Here is a 21,453-nt window from a genome sequence, read left to right on the forward strand (position 1 = left end):
ACCACAAGTGTGTTTGTATTTCTCAATGAATTGTACAGATGAAATGTCACACTTGTATCTCTCTTTGAAAGGTCTCGGCTCAAGAATGGCTACCCTTAAAGTTACTGACAATGTCGTGGGAGTATCAGCTATCCTGCAGTGAGCTGGTAACCATTCCCAGGGTACTGAGCCCAACCAGTGATGCAGTGAATACTGGTCCTTGGACCTAAAGTACAGGGTCCTGGAATCTAAGAGGGCCCTAAATGATCACCCTGAGTGGTGGGTGTAGAGGAAAACCCTCTTATTCTGGTAGCCATGATGACCCTATGATGTGTGTTGAATATGCTCAGTATTTTTTTTTCAGTCAGGGTTGTATATTTGTTGCTATCTATCTACCTGAGATGTAGAACCAGTTTTAAACATGGAATGGCGGTTGGAGGAAGCAGAAGAAATGTTAGCTGTGTCCTTCATAACCATCTAAAGGTGTCTCTCCCTGTCCATAAAACCATTAAGTCTAGGGTCTAAAACTATCTAGCTGCTATCCCTGAAAGCAAGCATCAGATCTGCAAATGACTTTCAGTTCTGTAAGTTTATGCTGGGATCACACTTTGAAACCTTTTTGTTACAATTTGTTACAGAATATGAATGGAAACTAACACGTTCTGAGTGTTGCTATTTTTAGTATCTGGCTCCTGTCTATACTCCTGCATAGAAAAAAAATAGCAGAAAAGCTTTAATAGCGCAAACATTTTTCTGCCTAAGGTATAAGTTTCTTTGAGGAAACAGAAAGTCGAAAGGAGGAGAGCGGGAGGGCGAGGCGGACAGAGAAGAAAAAGGGAGACACTTAAACAACATACTCTCTCCTCCCATCCACGTGTCCTCTCCTCAGGCTGCCGGGAAACAGAGCCCTTCCTCTTTCTTAGGGACTACACCCCCCATAATGGACTGGGGCAGTACTGCGCAAGTGCAGGTAGTGACCTCAAAGGACCGGCGCTCTTTAGGGGCCGCCGGGAATCGTAGTCCGTAGACGAGTCCTCTCGTCAGTGCCCTGCGCCACACTGGACTACATCCCCCGGCATGCTGCGCGGGGCGAGCGGCAGACGTGAGAGCGAGCGGACGGTGTGGGGTCAGCCGTCACGTGCGGTACGAGGTGCGTGTGCCGTTGATGCTGGTGAAGGAGGAGGAGACGACGGCGAAGACGACGACGGAGGAGAAGGAGGAGGCGGAGGCTGCTCTGGCTGAGCTGCGCGGGGGCTGTTGTTGTCGCTCTCCGCGGCTCGACCCGCAGCGCCTGCCAGGAAGGCCTCGGAGCGGCTCGGCCGGGCGACGGCACCATCGGCAGCATGAGCGATAACGATGACATCGAGGTGGAGAGCGACGTGAGTCTCGCGCTTCTCCGCCTCCTCCACCTCCCTCGGCCTCGCCGGCCCTGTCCCGTCTCCCTTCCTCGGGCTCATCCCCCACTCCTCCCCGGGTCGGTCGGTGCGTGTCAGGAGGCGGCGGCGGGCGGGGCTGAGCGGCGCTGACAGTAACGCGTGTGTCTCTCTCTGTCTCCCTCTTATTGCAGGAAGAGGAGCCGAGGTTTCAGTCTGCGGTACGTCTCTCTGCCTTTCATTCGCTTAACCCGCCTCCCCGTCCTTTCCCTCCCCCCCACTCCCGACCCTCAGGCAGAGAGAGCGGCCCGGCAGCCGACCAGGGTCAGGCAAGGGGATCGGAGGCGGGAGGGGAATTCTTGGAGGAGAGAAAGAGCGGTTTGCCCGGGCTTGGCTTGGCTTGGCTTGGCTTCTTGAAAGACCGAATTCAGAGGGAGGGAGAGACAGGCGAATGGGTGTGCGCTTGTGTCTGGGGACAGAGAGAGACAGACGCTTGGTGGGAGAGGTTGGGTCGAGAGGCTGGAGTTTCTTCTCGGCGCTGGGAAGACTTATCTTCTCGTGCAGCCTGTCTGGCTTGTGGTGGTGTTGATAATGCGGGAGGGAGAAGGGGGAACGGCAGCAGTGGCAGATCATGCAGGCTCACTGCAAGTTGGAGGGGATTTGACTGGACGATTGTGCATGTGTGGCTTCTGTGCTTCTTGTATGTAGGTTACAGGACTGGCCAAACCCACAACTTTGACTGGATAGCAAGCATGTTGATAAGGAATGCCCCCCTCCTGCTGTTTCAACCTTAAAGGCTGGAGTATATTGAAGGCATGGTGGAATGAAGTCCATCTAGTGAGATGATGGGATTTGCCCTTGCAAACGACTAAGCAAATACTTTTTCCCTTGTGCTAGGAGGAAATGAGAATGCCACAGACAGTCAGAAGGGGTGTGTGTTGTTGTGAGGGAAATGGGAAGACTGAAAATGAAACTGATAAGGAAATACTTGTGTGTTGTTTTTAATTTTACAAATTAAAATTTAATTTTATACCCTGCCCTTTAGTGGCAGCAAAACCTGCAGCAACTTCTGACTGTGTGTTTTCTGTTTGGCGCACGGAATACTGCAGAATGCTCAAAAGAGCTGTGGAAGAACGCCCCCCCCCCCCGCTGCTGCCAGAGGATTTAATGAGTGAGAAGCTGGAAATTCTCTTATTTTGGTGTTTAATCTTCTTAGTGGATTATTGTGGGAGTGCTGGCCTCTACAGAAAACTTCCACAAAGCAGCATGCTCAGTTCCTGAATATTTTGTTTTTATTTTCTTATATGCAGCTATTTGGATGTGCTATTTAGCATTTACAGTAACAGGGAAATTACAGGTTTCTTTCTTTTAAAATCTACATTTGATGTGCATTTACCTCCAAATAGCCCTCCAAACAATAGAGTAGTATGTTTTCTTTTTTCATGCACTGACTTCACCTGTTGGAAAGTTTCTTGCATTTTACAGTGGCACTTGGCACAAGGAAGGTACTTTCTTCTTGTTGCCTTTTATTTGCATTCATGGATGCCATGGATTGCTGTCCTTAGAAATTTGTGAATAGTAGTACTCATGGCATGAGGAAGAGTTGAAATCAATAGCTTTGCTTTGTGAGGGTACATAAAAGAAGAAGCATGTATGGTAATGACTGATATATAGTCAACTTTTTAGAGTAAACTGGTTTTAAATCATGATGCATCAAGTGGTCAAGAAAAAAAATGGCCAGCTTGAATAAGGTTTTGAAATCCATACATTCGTTGAACAACAATGCATGCGAACTGGTTGCTCTAATAAAATATATTGATTGGCAACTTTTATACAAACTAGGAGTATAATCCCAAACCTTAGATCGTGCAGGCTCACTGCAAGTTTTCATCAGATATAACTGGGCATGAGTTTGGCTCTGTATGTATGCAAGGATCCTAGGCCAGATCACTCATTTGAAACTTAAGGCTGCACTCCTGTGCCCAGTCTTCTGTCAATTAATCACATTGAACAATGCGTCTGAGTAAAATGCAGAGTATGAACGATTGATGTTCAGAACCTTCTATAAGCAATGTTTGGTTGTAGTTATTATAAGCTTCTGATAGTTTTCTAGTCATAATATAAATATTAAAAATTAAAGATTAGTTACAGGATTTTTAAAAGAATGTTTCTTACTGAGCTGAGAGGTGAATGTCCTTGCTGTTTGGTTAGTTGGGTCATAAATTTCCATAATTTGAGAACTGAACAGATTGCAGGGCTCAGATAGTTGGGAATCATACAATAATGCAAGATTGCACTTATAGGCAGTGGATCATTCTGGGGATGCATGACCTTAGTGCCTGCGACAACTTGCTTGTCACTGGCTTAGATCCAGTATCCCTATGCACAGAACTCTGCTTACAGGTTATTTCCACTGACAAATTTGCTGGTTGTGTACTATGCTATGTGTACCTGCTATGTGTACCTCCTGAAAAGCTGTTCTGGAGGTGGGGCTAGAGAGGTTATGTGAATGGTAGATGAAGGAATTAGCAAAAATTAGCTCCTTCCAGAGAGTTTTCCCTGGAATTGTTTTTTTCTCCAAATAGGAAAAGTGTGTCCATTTCCTTGAAACCATTAGAAAATATGTGATATATCATGTATTTATCATGCTAGATGTTGATTTTTCCCCAAATACATATTTTCCCCCAAATACATATATTACATGTTTCTTTTATAAAAATAATTTTTTTCTTAAAAATGGGTTTGATAGGTAGCAGTTATGACCTAGTTACGTGAATGTAAATGATGAGGAGTGTAAATGTTAACATTAATACTTAAACTAGGAATTTGTTTTAAAAACTTTTTAATAACTGGTTTTCTTAACATTGATTTTAAATCAAAGACATTTATCCTGAAAATAAGTGTGTTATTTGCTATAGGCATAAGCTTGTTCTGCTGAAATGGCTTATTTTTACCATCTTAAGTATTTTAAGAGCTCCAGCTTACTATTTAGAAAAGTTTTAACAAATAGTAAGGATGTAAGCAGTTCCTTCTTGTGCTAAGCAGGACTTATTATTATTATTATTATTATTATTATTATTATTATTATTATTATTATAACATTTCTATGCCGCCCCTTGCCGAAACCTCGGGGCGGCATTGTGTCTTTAGTATTTAGAACCAAAACACTCTTTTGAGCTTTGTTTAGTAGAATTATTTTGTCTTAATGTTACCCAGTTTTACAAATGTACAGTTAGTTGAGCAGCAGTAAAGGATCTGAATATTTACAGTCTAAATATTCACAGTATTTTGGTAGCTTTTTTAAAAACTGAGAATTTCATTATTAAGTTTTTAAAAATAACATAGTACTCAAAAGCTGCAGTCTGATGGATGCTGGGAGGGCTTCTCAGGAGCTCTATAGAATTTTAAGGATCTTCCTTTCTAAGGATGGAAAAGTCCAGCTTTGAGGAGGGAAATTGACCTCACAAGCTGCTTCCATGCATCTGCTAAAAGTTTGCAGTCAGTGCTTTTCCAACATCAGAGTGTCCTAAAATAAGGCGTTTAGTGGATGTCTCAGAGAGATTGTGGATCCCCAGGACTGAAAATCTTCCCAGTCTTCTGGCATACAACTCAGACTAGGGGAAGAACTCACTCAGCCCTAAAACTGTCATAGTTCATTTCCCTCTCATTGCAATCAATGGGAGGGAAAGTTTCAAAAAGTAGAAAAAGATGAGCAGATAATAAGAGGGAAATGGAACAATTGATTTTTCTGTCGGTGTTCTTGCCTCTGCTTCTCCCATAAGATTTCTCTGCTAATATTTTTGTGCATGAGTCTAGGTTCAGAGGTCTTATGGCTGTATTGAATGTCAGTACACTAAGGTGAATATCGAGTTTTGCATTGAATGAGATGATCCAAGGCTCATAGCTGCCATCCTGCATGGAATTTTAGGAAAACTTAGATTTAGATAAAAGAAGGATTAAATTACTGTGTGCTATCATGGTTGCTGCATAGAGCTCAAATAATTTAAGCCTGTCATGCTTCTCTGCATCTCAGCAAAAGTTGCTTCTTTTAAGAACTGCCCGTGCAGATGGAAAGAGACCAGGATACTGTGAGATCAGCAACTGCCTATCACTAGGTGATAAGCCTTCTCAGCTGCCAAAGAAACCCTCCTGAAAACTGTAGAGTCCCTTGCTATGGATAGACTTCAGAGGCAAGGGACTATTCCAGCATTACATTATGGCCTAGCTACTGATAGACCATGAAAGCTCTTGTCTGTCTGCCTACCTAGCTGCTTGAATAAAAGTGAGGTCCCTCATTAATATGTCCCTGCCTGATTTCTGGCATGTTATGCAACCAGCATTAGACTTTTGGAGATAAATGGACTTTTGCCTTCCCCAGGGAAATGCCTTCCACATGTCTTGGATGGCAACTCCTATCATCCTTGGCCAGCATAGCTGAGGATGGTGGGTATTTTCATCTAAACACATGAAACGCTGGCTTGGAGAAGGCTGTTGTAGTTTATTTTGAATATGCTCATATTCACGAGCCCATGCACATTACACAGGGTTCTAACTGCTGGCATTCTCTGTTAGAAGAGAGCAATATTGGTTTCCTCCCCTGCCTCAGCTGCCTTTCCTTGCCAGGAGCTGAGATTTTCCTGGACAGTCAAATGATTTTGAAAGTAGCTGATGAGGTAGTAATGGAGAACAGCATGGCAGTGGGCCACCTTGCTCTGATGAATGGAAGCCAGTGTTTTCATGCTATCCTTATTCAGAATTTAGCATGGCTTGTGCCAGCCAGAACTCATTGAATTTGATCTGGCAATCTTTCCTAAATGCAATTTGCTGGCTTTGACTCTTTGTCATTATGCATTACTGTAGAGCCAGGTGCTACATGCACTGTTAGTTGGTTCTCTTCTTATAAAATTGTTGCGGGAACAGGACGTTTTAGCTTACTATAACCAATGGTATCTCTGTCATCTATGCTGCAGAAGTGTACCATGATGTTCTGGAAAAGATAGGCCGTCTATACTATATTGTTTTTATAAATGATCCTCCAAATTTCTTCAGAGTGATCCTCAGTGTTACCAATGATTTAATGGTTAAATCATATTATGATTGGCTTTTGAATTAAGGTTCTTGGGCAGAACTCTTTGACCTGGGAATAGTGTGGACTGTGAGAAAGTTTTCTAATCATCACTGTCTACTTTGATTTTGGGGAAGCTGGCTAGTTGAACTAACTCTTGGCATTGCAAGGTACAATAAAATTTTGTGATTGAACCTGTGATAAAACCATATCCATTTTAGAACATCACTACTATGGTTGGCATCAAGATTTGTAATGGCACTGATTAAATAATACCAAGAAACATAAGCAACTAGGTAGTATTTTGTTTGCTAAACCTTTATTTTTTAGCCTTCCTTTAAAATATATTTTTATTCTAAGTGTGACACCAGTTCTTTCAAACGTTTACATGCAGCTAAGTATTTTATGGGCTATTGGAAAGCTGTGACTGCTTTGGAGGATTTGTGATTATATCTGTGTACTTCTAGATGTGAAGAAGTGGCATTATATATGCAGTGACAGTAATCACCACTTTAGATTTAACTTTTGCGTGGGAAAGTTTTGCAACTAGCAACTCTGTCACTAGTTATATAATTTGTATGATAATTTTACTATAGTGTTGTGTGAGGTGGAATTAAAGCTCTTTTTTACTCTTCTTGATTTCTTGCAGATTCAACACCACTGTTTCCTTACCACTGGTAATATTTTTAATAATTTTAGTGATCAGTGCAGCCACTTGGCAGTTCAGGAGAACATATTTGAGATTCTTCTTTTTCTACCTTCCACTTGGATTTTTCCCACCTTCTTGAACTCTTTAAAGCCCTTTTTGGAGTTCTTTCTTTCAAAAGCCTTAAAACTGAACAACAGTTATGGAAGCTTAGGTATCTAAATTGCATATTTTGGCGCTTTGGAAGTTCCTACTTATAGAGCAGCCTATTTATCTTCTGAGAAAATTATCTCCTTTCATTTTCACATTATTCAGTAGTTTTTCTAACAAACACTTTTTTGGCATGATTTAGAGTTGGTAACCCACTCCAAGATTGGAGCTGGAAGTCTAAGCTTGGAATGTCCTCCATCCTGACATCCAGTGCAGAAAGAGCTGTGCCAGCTGGAACTCCAACATTGTAAGAGCAACCTTAGAGATGGAGTTTTGTGGGTGAGGAGAGGGGTTGCAAGAGAAGGAGACAGGCACCCCCAGCAAATGCAGTACAAATGCCTCAGCCTCCTCTTGAGCAAAATACTGAGATGGATGACACTGCCATCTAAGTGTTTTGCATGGCAGGAGAAGTGCAGAGATTACGTGGGATACCTGTTCTGATGGCTGGAGGTAGTCTTATTGCATTGTGCTGCCTGCCCTCCATGCTAATTTACAGCTAATTTTCTGCACTGTTTCATTCTTACAAGTAGGCTTCACATCTCTTTGTCTCACCAGGCAGCATTCAGGTCAACTTTAGCACTGTCATAAATTATGTTGCGCTAGCATACATAACCTGTAGTGCAATACTCTGTTTCCTGGTGCAATGAATTTGTGCATGTTTCCCGTTTTTACCTGCAGAGGGAATGTTTTTACAATAGTTCTGAACAGGCTCTGTGTTATGACTAGAACTCACGTTAATTGAGGTTAATAGCATACTCCTATACATGAATACTTGAAAATGTTCCACTGGGTTCAGTGGGGCTTGCTGTTAGGGAAGTGGCTATAGGGTAGAAACCTAATTATGAGAGTATGAGATGTACACTGGACAACTTTGTTGTCTCCTTAGCCCACTTTTTCTCATTTCTACTCCCTTCCATCTTGTCCCAGTCTTGTCCTTACAAAAATGTGAAAGCAAAGTTTTATAACTACAGAATAGAACAGTTTAGCTTCAGGTACAATGAAATGCCTCTGTTTGGGTAAACTAAATATTCATATTTGATCTGAACCAATGATCAGATTGATTCCTCATTTGCACTGAAAATCCTCCTTTAATTCAGTGTATCTGCTAGAGATGTTGATTCAGTTTAGAGACTAACTGTATGGCTAATATGCTTTTTATCCAGACTATTTAAAGTTAGCCTCCATATATCTTAACAGAAGCATAATATTTAAAGTTTTTAAAATCCAGTTTAATTTTTTTAAAACAGATTTTTTACAACATTGATTGTGCTGTACTGTTTTTAACAAATTCCTCTGCCTTACTTGGGCCATTTCCTCCACGCCATAAACACACAGAAAAATCCAACCCTATCCAACCTTTTTATTTGAGCATGTGACTTTATTCAGAGGAACAGAAACCAAAAGTGCAGAACTTTCTAGAAGAGCTGTTAGTTAGAAGAGAGCCATTTATTCAATATTCATGTCCATGGCTGCCTGAATTTCCAGCCAAATATGTGAGTGTGACAGTTGATTCATGTTTGTGAAACCGTGGAGATAATTTTATAATGTTTTTGATGAGATGTAACTGTTGGTTTTTTAAAACAAGAGAGCAAAATGTCATTTTAAAAAATTAGACTTCGTGAATATATTTTTTTCAAAAGCATTTTTCTCACTGTGCTTCTGCATGTAGATGTAGCCTGTCTTATCGGCAAACTTCCAGCTTTTGTTGTAGGTCACTTCTTGGTTTGACATCTTAAAAGATAATTAACTGGTCCCTGCCTTACAAGCCAGTAGCAGACAAGCCCCTCGATTTACCTTCCTCTCCCGTGGCTCTTCCCTTCTTGCCCCACACTCTGGGTCCTGTCCCCCCACCCCATGTTCCTGACAATGTCAGGAGAGTTAAATTGCTCACAAGTACTCCTGCACCCCTGGCATTGGTAGGAGCTCTGAGTGGGGCAGCAGATGATGGGTTGAAATTGCCAGTTTTCAGACACTGTTATCCTGCACCCCAGGTGTTCCCTGGGATGCAGCAGGAGGAGTGAGGATGGGGAACGGGGAGGGACACAACCTCCTGCTATTCCAGGTCATCTTTTGACATGGGGAAGTTTTATCTGTATGGCAAAGGAAAATGTTAAGGGTGTTGTGTTACCTGCTGTATGTGAACTTGGATGCTAGCATGCTTTCCCGTCCATTGTACCTCACCACGACCGTTCTTGGTGCACAAGGTTCAATAAGCATAAACAGACCAGCAACTGTTAGGTTTTCGTTGCACTTGCCCCTCTTGGTTGTGCTAATTTATTTGTCTCCTGTTCAAGAGCTGGGGCAATCAGGCTTATCCAGGTGGCCTGAGGAATGCCTTCTTTGTACCACATAGTTTTGGAGCATTTGATGCCTGTGTAGGAGGAGAAGACTGGGACGCTCTTTTGTTAGTGTAGTCCTGCCTCTAACAAGGATGCCATGTTGATCTAAAAGAAGCAGTTATAGAAAAGCTGCTTTGAGCATGGGGTTTAGGGACCAGCCATGCCCAGAGAGCTGTTTTTATCTGGCAGGCAATCTCTGTTCTCTGCATCAAGAGCTGGATGTGGGATCATCTCCGAACTTGTGGGAGTGCAGGCTGCCTTGACATTTGGAAGGTGGTGTTCAGTTAATCACAATCTGATTTCATTGGTGCCACCTGAATTGTCTTTATATGCCAGTGAAAACAAATGGGTGTCACTAATCAGTGCAGAGAAGAAAAGGCAAAATCCTTGGTGGGGCAGATGTGAATTGCTGCAGAAATGTTAATCTCACAAGTCTCATTAAAATGGCTAACTGTTGCTAAAAGTTGTTTTCCTAAAATAGTGTAAAAAACCTGCATCCTGGCATACATTTTCTCTATTTATGCAATTAGAGAGGGAGTCGTTTAATCAGAAACTAATCTTTTGGTACCTTAAAAGAAATGTGCCTTAAACTACAGGATTCTAATGAGAAATTTAGCTCTGAATAACTAATAATTGCATCTTCTGCTGCAACCATTTTAGGATTTATTTAGCAAGGACCTATCCTAGTGTCCCTTCGGGTGATGGAACTAGTTTGATTGAAACTACAGTTAACCCTGAAGAGCCTGCTGAAAAGGAAATTGTACTTCTGTATGTTATAGGGAATAACTGTTGAATTACTGCAACTAGCTTGATGTGTGGCTAGTCAGAGCATGATCAGTTCATGCATATACATAGTAAATGATGATAGTATCCCAGAAATACTTTGTCTCTCAGGATTATACTCCACAATCTTGAATACAATTGTGGCTGTGTTCCATTTATTTATTTAGTTATTTAGTTGCCTTTCATAAATCCAGAGTTCCATTCCATCTGCATTGTTGTCCTGTATAAAAACCACCCTGATTTTTATGCATCAAGACAGATAGATTGATCAAGATTTTAATTTTGGACATGGAAAAATGGTTCCTCAGCTAACCCAAGTAGCCCTAGCTTTTCTTGTTAGGTGGATGATATAGCCATAAAGAGTCCTTGCTCAGATATTATCACTTACATGCAGCAGAGTGAGGTGGAAAATTTCCCATGAAAATCTTCCGGTTCAGACCTTCATTTTTCTATAGAAGCATTTCTATTTAATAAGTTCATTTGTAACCATGAATGGATGCAAGTATGGCTGTTTCAAAACTGGTAATAAATATTTTTCAGGATATTATCCTTAGCAGGTGTATGAGAGAATACATATATGTGTTACCGAAGTACATGTATGTCTCCATGTGAAATGGAACTGAGTAGAGACAGCAAAACTGAAAGTGTCACTTTATGTATTTACAAGTATTTCAGTAAAATGTATACATAATATAACATTTAGATAACATTAAGGGTCCTTTAATCCCCCTGCCCCAGAATCTTCCAGTGCCCAGGGTCTTGAGCAGGGGAATTAACATTATGTCCTTTGTGGGCTACAGCTGTGCCAAGACTGCACCCCAAATGTTTCCTTAGTGTTTTGGGGATCCTACATAAAGTCTTAATTTCTTTTTGTTTTTGTTACAGGCCTTTTCAATAGCCAATTCAATACCCAGAAACTTTTGGTCCCCTGTTAGGGATAAAGACTTTGTCCAGGGAATGACACAAAGTTTTTTCTAAACAAATGTGATAGTCCTAACACAGATGCTGCAGGGTAAATGCCCATCCACCTCTCTATTGGTGACACTTATTTTTAGGGCTGTGCTGGAATTGGCCTCTCTTGGATGCTACTTAATCGCTTATTTCTTTGTTTCTTCCTCTCAGCAGGGCTTTGACTATGGAGGTGCTTTCTTTTTTCTGTGTTCATCCTAGTCCAGGGTTCAGGGATGCAGTGGAAGCCGCACACCCTCTCGCCCTCAGTGACATCGGGGCTCTAATACTTGTTTGTCGTTTGTCTATCTAGGCTGACAAACGTGCTCACCACAATGCACTGGAGCGTAAACGTAGGGACCACATCAAGGACAGTTTCCACAGCCTGCGGGACTCTGTGCCGTCACTTCAGGGAGAGAAGGTGAGTTTATTGAGAGAAGTGATGTGCTTCCTCGGAGTGCTGTCCATCAACTGGACCAGAATGGCTTTTCAGTTCCATTTTTGGCTCACGTCGCAAGAGAAGAAATAGCCACTTCCAAATATAGATTATTTCATTATGCAAGGATCCCAAACAGGGTCTTGTTGAAGGAACATTTTTGCCCCATTCAAGGTGTTCACAGATGGTCTGTCTTAAGCTCTGCAAGGAAGATGAATTCACAGAGTAGTGAGCAAGCTATTGTTTCATTGTGTGCTTCCACATGTTTTAAAGTCACTTCATGAAGAGGGCTAGGTCATCTGCTTGCTGCAGTTGCACCATGTTATGGAGGGTTCTAGGCTTCTCTTCTGTTGTCCTCCCAACACCTACTTTTGTAACAGTGGCAAATCTGTGTTTAGCTTTAGCTCTGAAAGGCTGCTGGCAGATCTGAAGAGGTAGTTCTCTGCCTAAAGTCTAAATCAACAAAGGACAAGGCAAAGCAAAAGGAAAAACCAGACTAGGGATGTGTGTCTTTCCCCTTGTAGCTCAGGGGGATTTGATGATCTCGTTCCACCAGCCTCTTTCTCCTCTGAATGAACTGTCATGGTTACACAGGGTCATTTTATAGGATTGCGCTCCTTGTGATGGGTTCAGTGTGTGTTTTTTCTCTCTTACTTTGAAACTTACTGTTAGTGAAGAGATGTTTCAGTTGTGTCAGAAGCACGTCACCACTCTGTGTTTAAAGGTTTCCTGAAGCCTGTAGGATTGTAGCTTAGGCTTGTTGCAAACAGTTTAGATAGGTATCCTTCAGTCTGGGCAGGGGGAACAAGCAACCAAGTACAGCAGTTGTGTGATTTAACTCAGTGTCTATAGAAGAGGCTTGAAAGGTGACCATCTTGCCCTTTCTTTCTAGCCTTGCAACATAATGATGATAGCAGGTATTAGCTTTCCATAGAGCTAAACTGGCTGTCCTGAAAAGGAATGAGGAAATGGTGCTCTGCCCATCACCACTGGTTGGGCCGCCTGCAAAGTTGTCTGCAGTAGCTCAGTGCAAGGTACTTAGCTTGAAAGGCAGCATTTTTATGTCCAGTCACCTCTGATGGCACTATGTCCTAGACAGCATCAAGACATACCCATTGATTACTCATGTTATGCAGGCAGAGCTTTCAGGATTAAGGCTTGACATTTGGGTAATCTACTGTTAGCTTAAAATATGTGACCTAAGTTTTTTCTGTCGGGAGTCCCTCTTGAGGTTAGTGCAACCTGCTGAATTGTCAGCAGTCTGGAATTTCAGAGCCTAGAGGGAAGTCTGTAGTCTGCATGGGTGATGGCAACTCTAGTGAAGGCCAAAAACTTTTAAAGCCATTGTTTGGTATATCAGAGGTGCAGGGGCTGCAAAGAGTCAAAACCATATTCAGGCTTCACTTGGTCTGTTCACTGTGCCACATGTGATGCCTTCTGGTGATTGGACAAGTGGACAAATATGCATGGTCAAACTGAGAAAGCCCTTTCCCCATTGCCCTTCCTTCTAAAGAGGGGAAGAGGTGTGAGAAGGTATGCCACTCTCTGAAAGTATGCAGTTGCACAGCCTAGCCATCTGCCATCTTACTCCTAACCTCCAAGATCCAGTCCAGCTGGAGGTTTTTCATTGCTTTTGAACATTACTTTGAATTTCCAAAGAAAGAAGGCATACGACTTTGAGGCAGTCTCTGAAAATGTGCATCTACATACTTGGTTCTTCCAGTAAGGCGCACACATAGAATGAAAAGAGCACTCTTAGTTGATCATTGAAATAATGTTTTCAACTTGGAATCCTTCTTTTGACAGTAACTGCAGTACTGCTGTCAAAGCAGGAAAAAGACTTTGTACTAATAGGCCCGGGTCTGAAACTTTGCATTAAAACTGAATATTGTCAACTTCCCAGGATGCTGTGATTTGCATGAAGACCCAGATACAGAAGTTCTCTAAAGGTGAAAATGCTTGCAGTGTGCTCCTTTCCTCATCCTAGCTTAGTTCCATCCCAGGGCAAATTACTGGAATGTCACTTGATAACATTTGCCACTGAGTTTTTTCCCCTAGAAAACAAAAAAGGAAGTTACCATACAAGGAGCAGACATTTCATGTGTTAATGGACCACTTAAAAGCACATTTGGGAGCATGTAATCTGGTTAACTTAACTTCAGAAGTGATCTAGTTGAAAATATGCCTTGCTATACCAACTTGAAGTGACTTTCTTCTGCAGTGCTAAAGGCAATCAAACTAGAAGGTGAACTATTGTATCCTAATGTTGGATTCATTTGCTGTTCCTGCAGTAGAATCCTACATTTCAAAAGTAGTGGTTAGACAGGGACTGTGAAATAGGCACAAATAGCTTATTTCCCAAATGGCAAGAAGTAAATAGTTATCGTATTAAAATTTGGATGGAGCAGTGATACTTAACATTCATGAGGCACTTCCAAGTGTTCAACATTTCATCCTCCAAATTGCAGATGTGGGGGCAGAGGCCAAAAGAGTGTTTTGCTTTAAGCTAGTTAGTATATTCCTAGCAGAACTGTAAATCAAACCAGGTTTTTCCAGATTCATGGCTCAGTCTCTTAGCTGTTGTAATCCACAGGTAATTAGCAAACTTCTCAATGGTTTGGAGATATCTAGCTGTAGCACTTTCCCATACCAAACTAACTAATTAGGTCAGATCGTAAATTGTAGAGGGATATCATGGTGCTGGGACTATGGCTCATAAACTAGGAGGGAGTATGACAGTGGTGTACATGGGTGTTAGGGGGGCATACTTGGTTGCTATTTCCCATATGCTAACTATAGACATTGGGTTGTATTCAGAGTCATGTAGTGGGCAGAAGGTAGGGAAGATGCATCTCATCAATTCTCCTTGCAGCCTGTGCCCCCAAAAATCTATTCTGCAGGGTTGGGGGACCCTCCAGAGCATCATGAGAGGTGGCTCTGGGAGCTGCAGTAGAGAGGGGAAATCAGCAAATATGCGCGCTCTCTCTCTCTCTCTCTCTCTCGCTCTCGCTCTCGCTCTCTTTCTCCTTTCACTCATGGGAGCATCAAATTCACAGAGCAGGAGCCCCTGCTGGATCCGACTCACTTCATGTATGGAAGGAGCTCGCCTATTTATATCAGGTCTGGATCCAAACCATTGTCTTGTCTATTGTAGTTTGCATTTTGAAAAAAAAATGCTGTCTGTAGGAGAAGAAACAATGGGTGCAATACAGGTTAAATACTTCAGGTCCCATAGATTTCCATGGCAGGGGAAGGATATGCTTAATTTATCCACTGTGATTAAATTCTGCAAGATATTAAAAAAGTATAAATATTGGAATTACTTACAGAAAGCTTAAACTTCTGCTGGACAATTGAGTATACTTCTCAATCCTGTGCTTGAGATATGTGTAATTTGAAAATGAATCAAGAGCATGAGTGTAATCAACCTTTTTTATAACAAAGCAGTTTTTCCAATAGAAGATAACCTTCTGTATCAAGTATGCTTTAAGCTAGGACTAATTTTTTTTTTCCTTTCTTCAGGGGTTGTTTAGAGAGAGAGAGGGAGAGGGGGAGGGGGGGGGGGGGGAGGGGGGGGGGGAGGGGGGGAGGGAGGGAGAGAGAGAGAGAGAGAGAGAGAGAGAGAGAGAGAGAGAGAGAGAGAGTTTTAATCAGGGGGTGGGTGTATGCTTTACATAATGACTTGTTACTTCTGTTCAGAAATGTAAACTACCAAATGCTTGACTGAACTCAAGCAGTGCAGTCCAAACCTGGTACACACAACAGTTTGAGCAAGGGATTGTGACCCTTTTAAACTCTGCCATATTCTGCTAGTTCAGACTTGAACTTCACATGCTGAGAACCATGGTGCTTTTCATGAAACATTTTCACAATAGGGATCGAACAGGATTCCACTCCTTCTTTGAAATCCAAGCCGAGCAAAACAAAGTGGTTCCAGTACGGTCTGACTTCTTCTCCTTCAGCAGGTTTGTCTCTGCTTCAGTAGCACCGAACAATGATGAGCTCCTTCCCTGCTAACAGTCCTCTAGTCCAGAATCCTCCTCCTCCCTTTTTCTTCCAGCTATAATTCTTGATCGAGTTTGCAGGAACTGAATATGCCTTTTCTTATTTCTCATTCCACGTGACTCTTGCAAGCATAAATTTTCAATACATAATTTTCAAACATAAATTTTGAAAATTTTCAGTTTTAATAAAAATGCACAGAAGGTTACAAGTGACTTGTAAAATCTCTTTTAGAAAGGTTTTCAAACATGTTTCCCAAGAACAGACAAGCAGTTATGTTATCACACAGTGCCACTGAGTTTGCTGGACTGACTTGTGTAGTCCCAGTTGCTGAGGGCAGATAGTACTGCAGTATAGCTGCAGCGCAGAAAGCACTGTGTATTAGTCTCTACTTTGCTGGGGGTGTTCTTGAGAGCATAGGGGCCTTTCCTACATAGGTGGAAGGAATGATCCAAGTCTGCTACAACCCCCTCTGTGAGTTCTACTTATTCTGTATGCTTTTGTTTAGTGCCATGAGAACAGTTGTTTCTATAACAAGTTGAACACAGAGTTGGAAAACAGTTAATAGTAGATCCTCAAAACCCCTCCATCTCTAGAGCTGAACTTCTTGCAAATCTCCTAGATTCTAAGGTTGCACCTCACATCAAAAGTGGACTGCATTTAAAAAAAAAATCAGCCCCCTGCAGAAGGGCATATCAGCCTAGCTGCCTATGTGAACTAGGACTTTATCTGGTGTGTTTTTTTCCTACTATTGCAACAGGCATCCCGGGCCCAAATCCTAGATAAAGCCACAGAGTACATCCAGTACATGCGCCGGAAAAACCACACACACCAGCAGGACATTGATGACCTTAAGCGCCAAAACGCCCTGTTGGAACAGCAAGGTGAGGGAATCTGAGCTGGTGAGTAACTGTGCTGTGTCATTTGTCGGGATTTCTGCAGCCTTGCAGCAGGACCCTCTGCCACATGTTTCTATGCGTATGGTGCCCAGACAGAAAACAGAAAGATGAGGGACAGGGCTTAGGGAAGGTGCCTGCCGCTGAAAGAATCTAGCCTCTTGAATTGGTCCTGGAGGCAACCTGCCTGCAGGGTCCATTCCTGTCCATCGCTCCTGCCTTTAGCCAACACCAGGCGCACACAGTATTGCCCCAGGGCCTTAGTTGCTGCTTAGAATGGGTGAGTAGTAGTTGCCACTAGGAAGCCCTTTGAGCAGCAAGTTGAGCAGCCCTGTGCGTGCGCACCTGCAAGCACAGCATCTCTTTCACCTGAAAGGCCTACTCAGTCCACCCCTCCTCTGGCCCCTGGAACACGTTGTACGGTTGACCCTCCAAACAGTGAGTTGCAAAGTAAAGTGTCTGTAGATACAGCAGCGTTGCAGTGCTGCTCGGTTCACTACTGCTAAGGCTAGAGGGCAAGTAGTCTTCATCTGCCCTTGCTCGTAAATTACACCATAGTGGCATTTTCAAAAGGTTAGATGCCCACCCTCATGGTGGCACACTTGCCTTTGCGGCATATTTGGCCATGGTTAATTGAGCTGACTGTCTTAGCTGGCCATCCAAGCAGGCCATTCCTGTCCAGCTTGGCAGAAGAAGTACATCATGTCTCCAGGCATTCTCTGGGCCATATGCTTCTTTGCTCCCTGACGGCGTGAGGCTGTTTTGACTGCTCTGAGCTGAGCTTTGAGCCTTACTGTCAGAACAGTCCCGTAACAAGAGAATGTGAGGCTGAGGGGCGGACAAGCCAGTGGCCACTACTGATCATGGCAAAACAGTTGGATTTGTTTCAGCATTTGGTCGCTGGCAAGCCAACTGGCCAGTGCTTTCCCTCTCCTCCTGCCAGACCTGTGCTGTGATCCAGAAGGTTAGTCTTTCCATTTTATACAAGATCCATATGTGGAGCTCCTATGCCAGCGCATCTCAAAGCACTTAGAGTAAAAACTTTCTGACCTTTTAAAGCCATAGGAAAAAATGTTCCTCAATATTTCATCTTGCCAGTCTGCAAATTGTGCATACATGTGTGTGCAGCCAGGGGTATTCAAAAGTTGAAAATGGAAACAATCAGCACTTTGGCAAGAAAATCTAAATTTCTAAATCTAACTAATAATGACTGTATACCTTTACATTTATGAAAACAAACTTGTATGGGGAGCAGAGAAAAATCACCTTTTAACCTCCCTATAATCAAGTTAATAATTTCAGTGCTCATTTTGAAATTGAAGATATTTATAGAATCCCCCCCAAAACTCCCCCTCATATTATTCTGTATGGAATATTGAAAGAAAATGATATATTTGAAAAAAACAAGCAACAAACTCATATTAGCTTCAGCATCTTCAGCAGTTCCCATCTAGTTGTAGCACAGAAGAGATTGGAATTACTTGTTTTTTATTGACTTTAATTTTTTAAAGCAAATGTACATTAGCTGTATTGTAAGCTACTTTGTGAAGGCCTTTTGCTTTGAAAAGCCTTTTTTAAAAGATCCCATGAACCAGATGCTAATATGTGAACCTGCCTCCACTTTGTGGGTAATGTTTGTTTTTCCACTATCCATTCCCATATTGTTGGTCTTGCATTGTAGTTCGTGCACTGGAGAAGGCAAGGTCAAGTACTCTGCAGCCCAACTACTCCTCTTCGGAGAACAGCCTCTACACCAACCCCAAGGGCAGCACCATCTCCGCCTTTGATGGAGGCTCTGACTCCAGTTCAGAGTCTGAGCTGGAAGAGCCTCAGAGCAGGAAGAAACTTCGTATGGAGGCCAGCTAGAAGAGGTCTCAGTTCCCGCTGCCATTAGACACTTGCTGGCTGCTTAAGGACTTTCCTTTTTTTTTTTTTTTCCTTTAGTACAGGCACTTGGACTGCAGCTTCCTCTGTTCCTTGTCCCTTTCTGGCCCCTTTGAGTTAGTCCAAACCCCTGGCTTGGCAGCTTACCTTCTGGAAGACAGCAGCCATAGCTCGGAGCAGGATGCAGTTCTGTCTTGTCTGGTCCTGTGGCTGCAAGTTTCTAGTGCCAGGAATGCCCAGGCCATTTGATGAACTCCAAAGCCTGCAATTGCCTGGGCTGCGTGGGGACAATGACCTCTCCATTCTTCTGCTAGAGCCACGCCAGCCTCTCTGTCACATTTATCAAAATATTTCTATTTATGACAACAAAGCCAAATGTCCCCGGAAGAAACTTGGTGGGGCAGGGGGGGCATGCTGATACATGCATGTAAGTCCCTCCTTGCCTGAAGTGATGGTGCAAGATTCGGGGCAGGGTGGAGAGATTACTTTCCTTTTTGTATTTTGGCAAGTGAATTGGTATTTATTTCCTCCTATGGAAACTCAGTCTGGTCAGATTCCTTCTCCTGCTGCGGACATTGGTGATGTGAAGCTACAGATTCGTACCATGATCAATTCTTTCCTCTTTTTGAATTTCTCAGAAATAGAGCCAGCTTTTTTTAATGTAAATACACCACAAAATCTGTTACTTGGTACTAATAACTGTATCCAAGCGTGGACCTCCTGCCCTCTGGCAAATGGGCCAGTAACCCATGTGAGTTAAAGGGGCACAGATTGTGAGTGAGCAAAGGCCTCTGTATGTATGTGTGCATGTGCACGGGCGTGTGCATGCATGTGTGTATGGTTTGATTTTTTTTTGTCTTTTTCCCACTCTTGTTTGTGACGTTTTCTGAATTTAGTGTATACAAGTGTAGCTTGGTCTCTGTCCAGGTGTGAGTCTATTCCATGGAACTGAAGTATGTTGTACATACTGCCCAAGAATTGTCTTGCAAGTTAAGGCTTCCCTTTACTATAAGACTATAAATAAAAAAAGTATTTTATCCTTGTGACTGGTACTAGTGTTTTTGTGGGACAGTGGCAGGGTGGGCGGGGGTATGCCTTTTAGCAGTTCACACCTGAGTTTTACATCAACTGGTTGGATAACATGGGACTCTACAACACAAAAGCTAAATCCATACTGTATGTTTGATTTTCATCTTACATTTATACATATATTTGCTCAGTAGAGGACTAAGGAATGTGTCCTCCAGATGTTGTCAGACTGCAGCTTCCATGAGCTCTTTCCAGCATAGCCCATGGTGAGCTACAGTCCAACAGCTGGAGGACCATGCGTTTCTCATTCCTAATTTCATAGATTTGTATCCCATATTTTGTTTTTGTTTTTTTGTTTGTTTTTTAGTTTTTTTGGGGGGGGGTTAGGACTATTGAGAATAAAGCTTATCTATATTTTTGTCTGGAGCCCTCAAATCGGCAAGGGGCGGCATAGAAATGTTATAATAATAATAATAAATCAGATCTTAACATTCAGAAAATGCAATGGGTATGTTAAGAACCCTATGCAAAAATCCACTCCTGTTCACTAAGGAACAAATCCACAATAGCACAGAAGAAGTGCTTCTCACGTGGACTGAGGATTCCATCCTTCATGCCCACTGAACAAACGTGGCTCAGATCCCAGTTGGATTTATGCTTGTGTCATACACAGCTTTCAGTGATGGATGCGGCTAAGAGGCCAGAATTCCATAGGCTGTGAGAAAAACCTTGAATTACTCAACAGTCGTAAACATGATTCCCCACTTTTTTGTTGCTTAATTTGAATCATTGGAAGTGGGTAGTCACTTAGGGGAACTATTATTCCTTACAAAGAATATGCAAATAGATGCTAATAGTGAAAGATGCTGGATGCTTGGATGTAAGCTGCTCTCAGGTATGCAGAAAGTGTTAAGATTAACTTTGGCTTGCTGGGGTTTTAATGATTCAAAGATTTGGAGTTGCTTTTGCGTCAAATACATCCATACAGGGATAGTTTTGTCATCCTCTGTAGATGCCATTCATGAAGAGCCTTGCATAGGCCTGGATATTTAACCCAGATTTAAGCTGGAAGCTTTGCTCAGAAATGAATCTTAATGAAGCTAGCCTACACATTTTGTGCTGCGTAGATTTGATTGTATTCTTAACTCATTTTTAATTATTAGTGTCTCCTCAGTTCTTTATCAGGGCTGAGGAACCTGTTGATGCTCCAGATTCCAACTGTGATCAGCCCTAACTAGTATGAGTAGTCTTTCCTCACAAGCACAGAAGTTTCGCTGTAGAATTGCTGGTTGTGGGTAAAATCCGAATTGTTCCACTGCTCCAGCCAGAGCTGGGCTGTTGCACAGAAGGGTAATTTCTGTTCAAAATGGAGCAACCAACTTGCTAGTGAGCATGCTTCAGCCCAAGCTGGCAATTTAGAAAGTCAACATGTATGTATGGCTAAGGGTTATGTAACAGATATACTATAGGGTGACACAGAGCAGTCTTTCCTAATGTGGTGTCCTCTAGATCTGTTGAACTCACGGCTCTCAAAATACCCACCCAACAAGGCCACATCTGGGGCATACTGGGTTATGAGACGGGTTATGAGGCAGCATAAAATCCCAAGTCAAGTGTCTAGTGCTGCTCCCACATCTCTTCACATATATTTACTAGTGTGACCAGCTTGGAAAATTCTAGTAACTCTGTAGAAGATGGAATTTTGTCATAGAGGGGTACAAACGATTCTTCAGCTATTCGTGGTAAAGGATCCCTGACTTCTCCATGCAGATTAGGGTCCTTACTTAGGAGTGAGCACTTAACCTGGAATGGTTGTTCGGACTAGGAAGACAGAGTAGCATTCTGTAAAGTACTGCTAGAAGG

The 21,453-nt window shown here is 42.5% G+C and overlaps 1 protein-coding gene across 4 annotated transcripts; it reads left to right on the forward strand.

Moving 5' to 3' along the window:
• Nucleotides 1–1,092: 1,092 nt before the first annotated feature.
• MAX (MYC associated factor X) lies at nt 1,093–19,603 on the forward strand. 4 transcript variants are annotated; one of them, XM_044438157.1, is made up of 5 exons: nt 1,093–1,358; nt 1,547–1,573; nt 11,657–11,764; nt 16,536–16,665; nt 18,359–19,603. In XM_044438157.1, exons 1-5 carry the CDS (start codon nt 1,323–1,325, stop codon nt 18,541–18,543), a joined length of 486 nt encoding a protein of 161 aa, XP_044294092.1. In that variant the 5' UTR covers nt 1,093–1,322; the 3' UTR covers nt 18,544–19,603. The 4 variants fall into 4 exon arrangements, with proteins under 4 accessions (XP_044294092.1, XP_044294095.1, XP_044294094.1 ...); XM_044438159.1 differs by having other exon boundaries at nt 1,095–1,358; nt 16,542–16,665; XM_044438160.1 differs by lacking the exon at nt 1,547–1,573 and having other exon boundaries at nt 1,094–1,358.
• The last annotated feature ends 1,850 nt before the right edge of the window (nt 19,604–21,453 follow it).

This window comes from Varanus komodoensis, unplaced genomic scaffold, assembly GCF_004798865.1.
Source record: "Varanus komodoensis strain SLA01 unplaced genomic scaffold, ASM479886v1 scaffold32, whole genome shotgun sequence".
NCBI classification, from domain to species: Eukaryota; Metazoa; Chordata; class Lepidosauria; order Squamata; family Varanidae; genus Varanus; species Varanus komodoensis.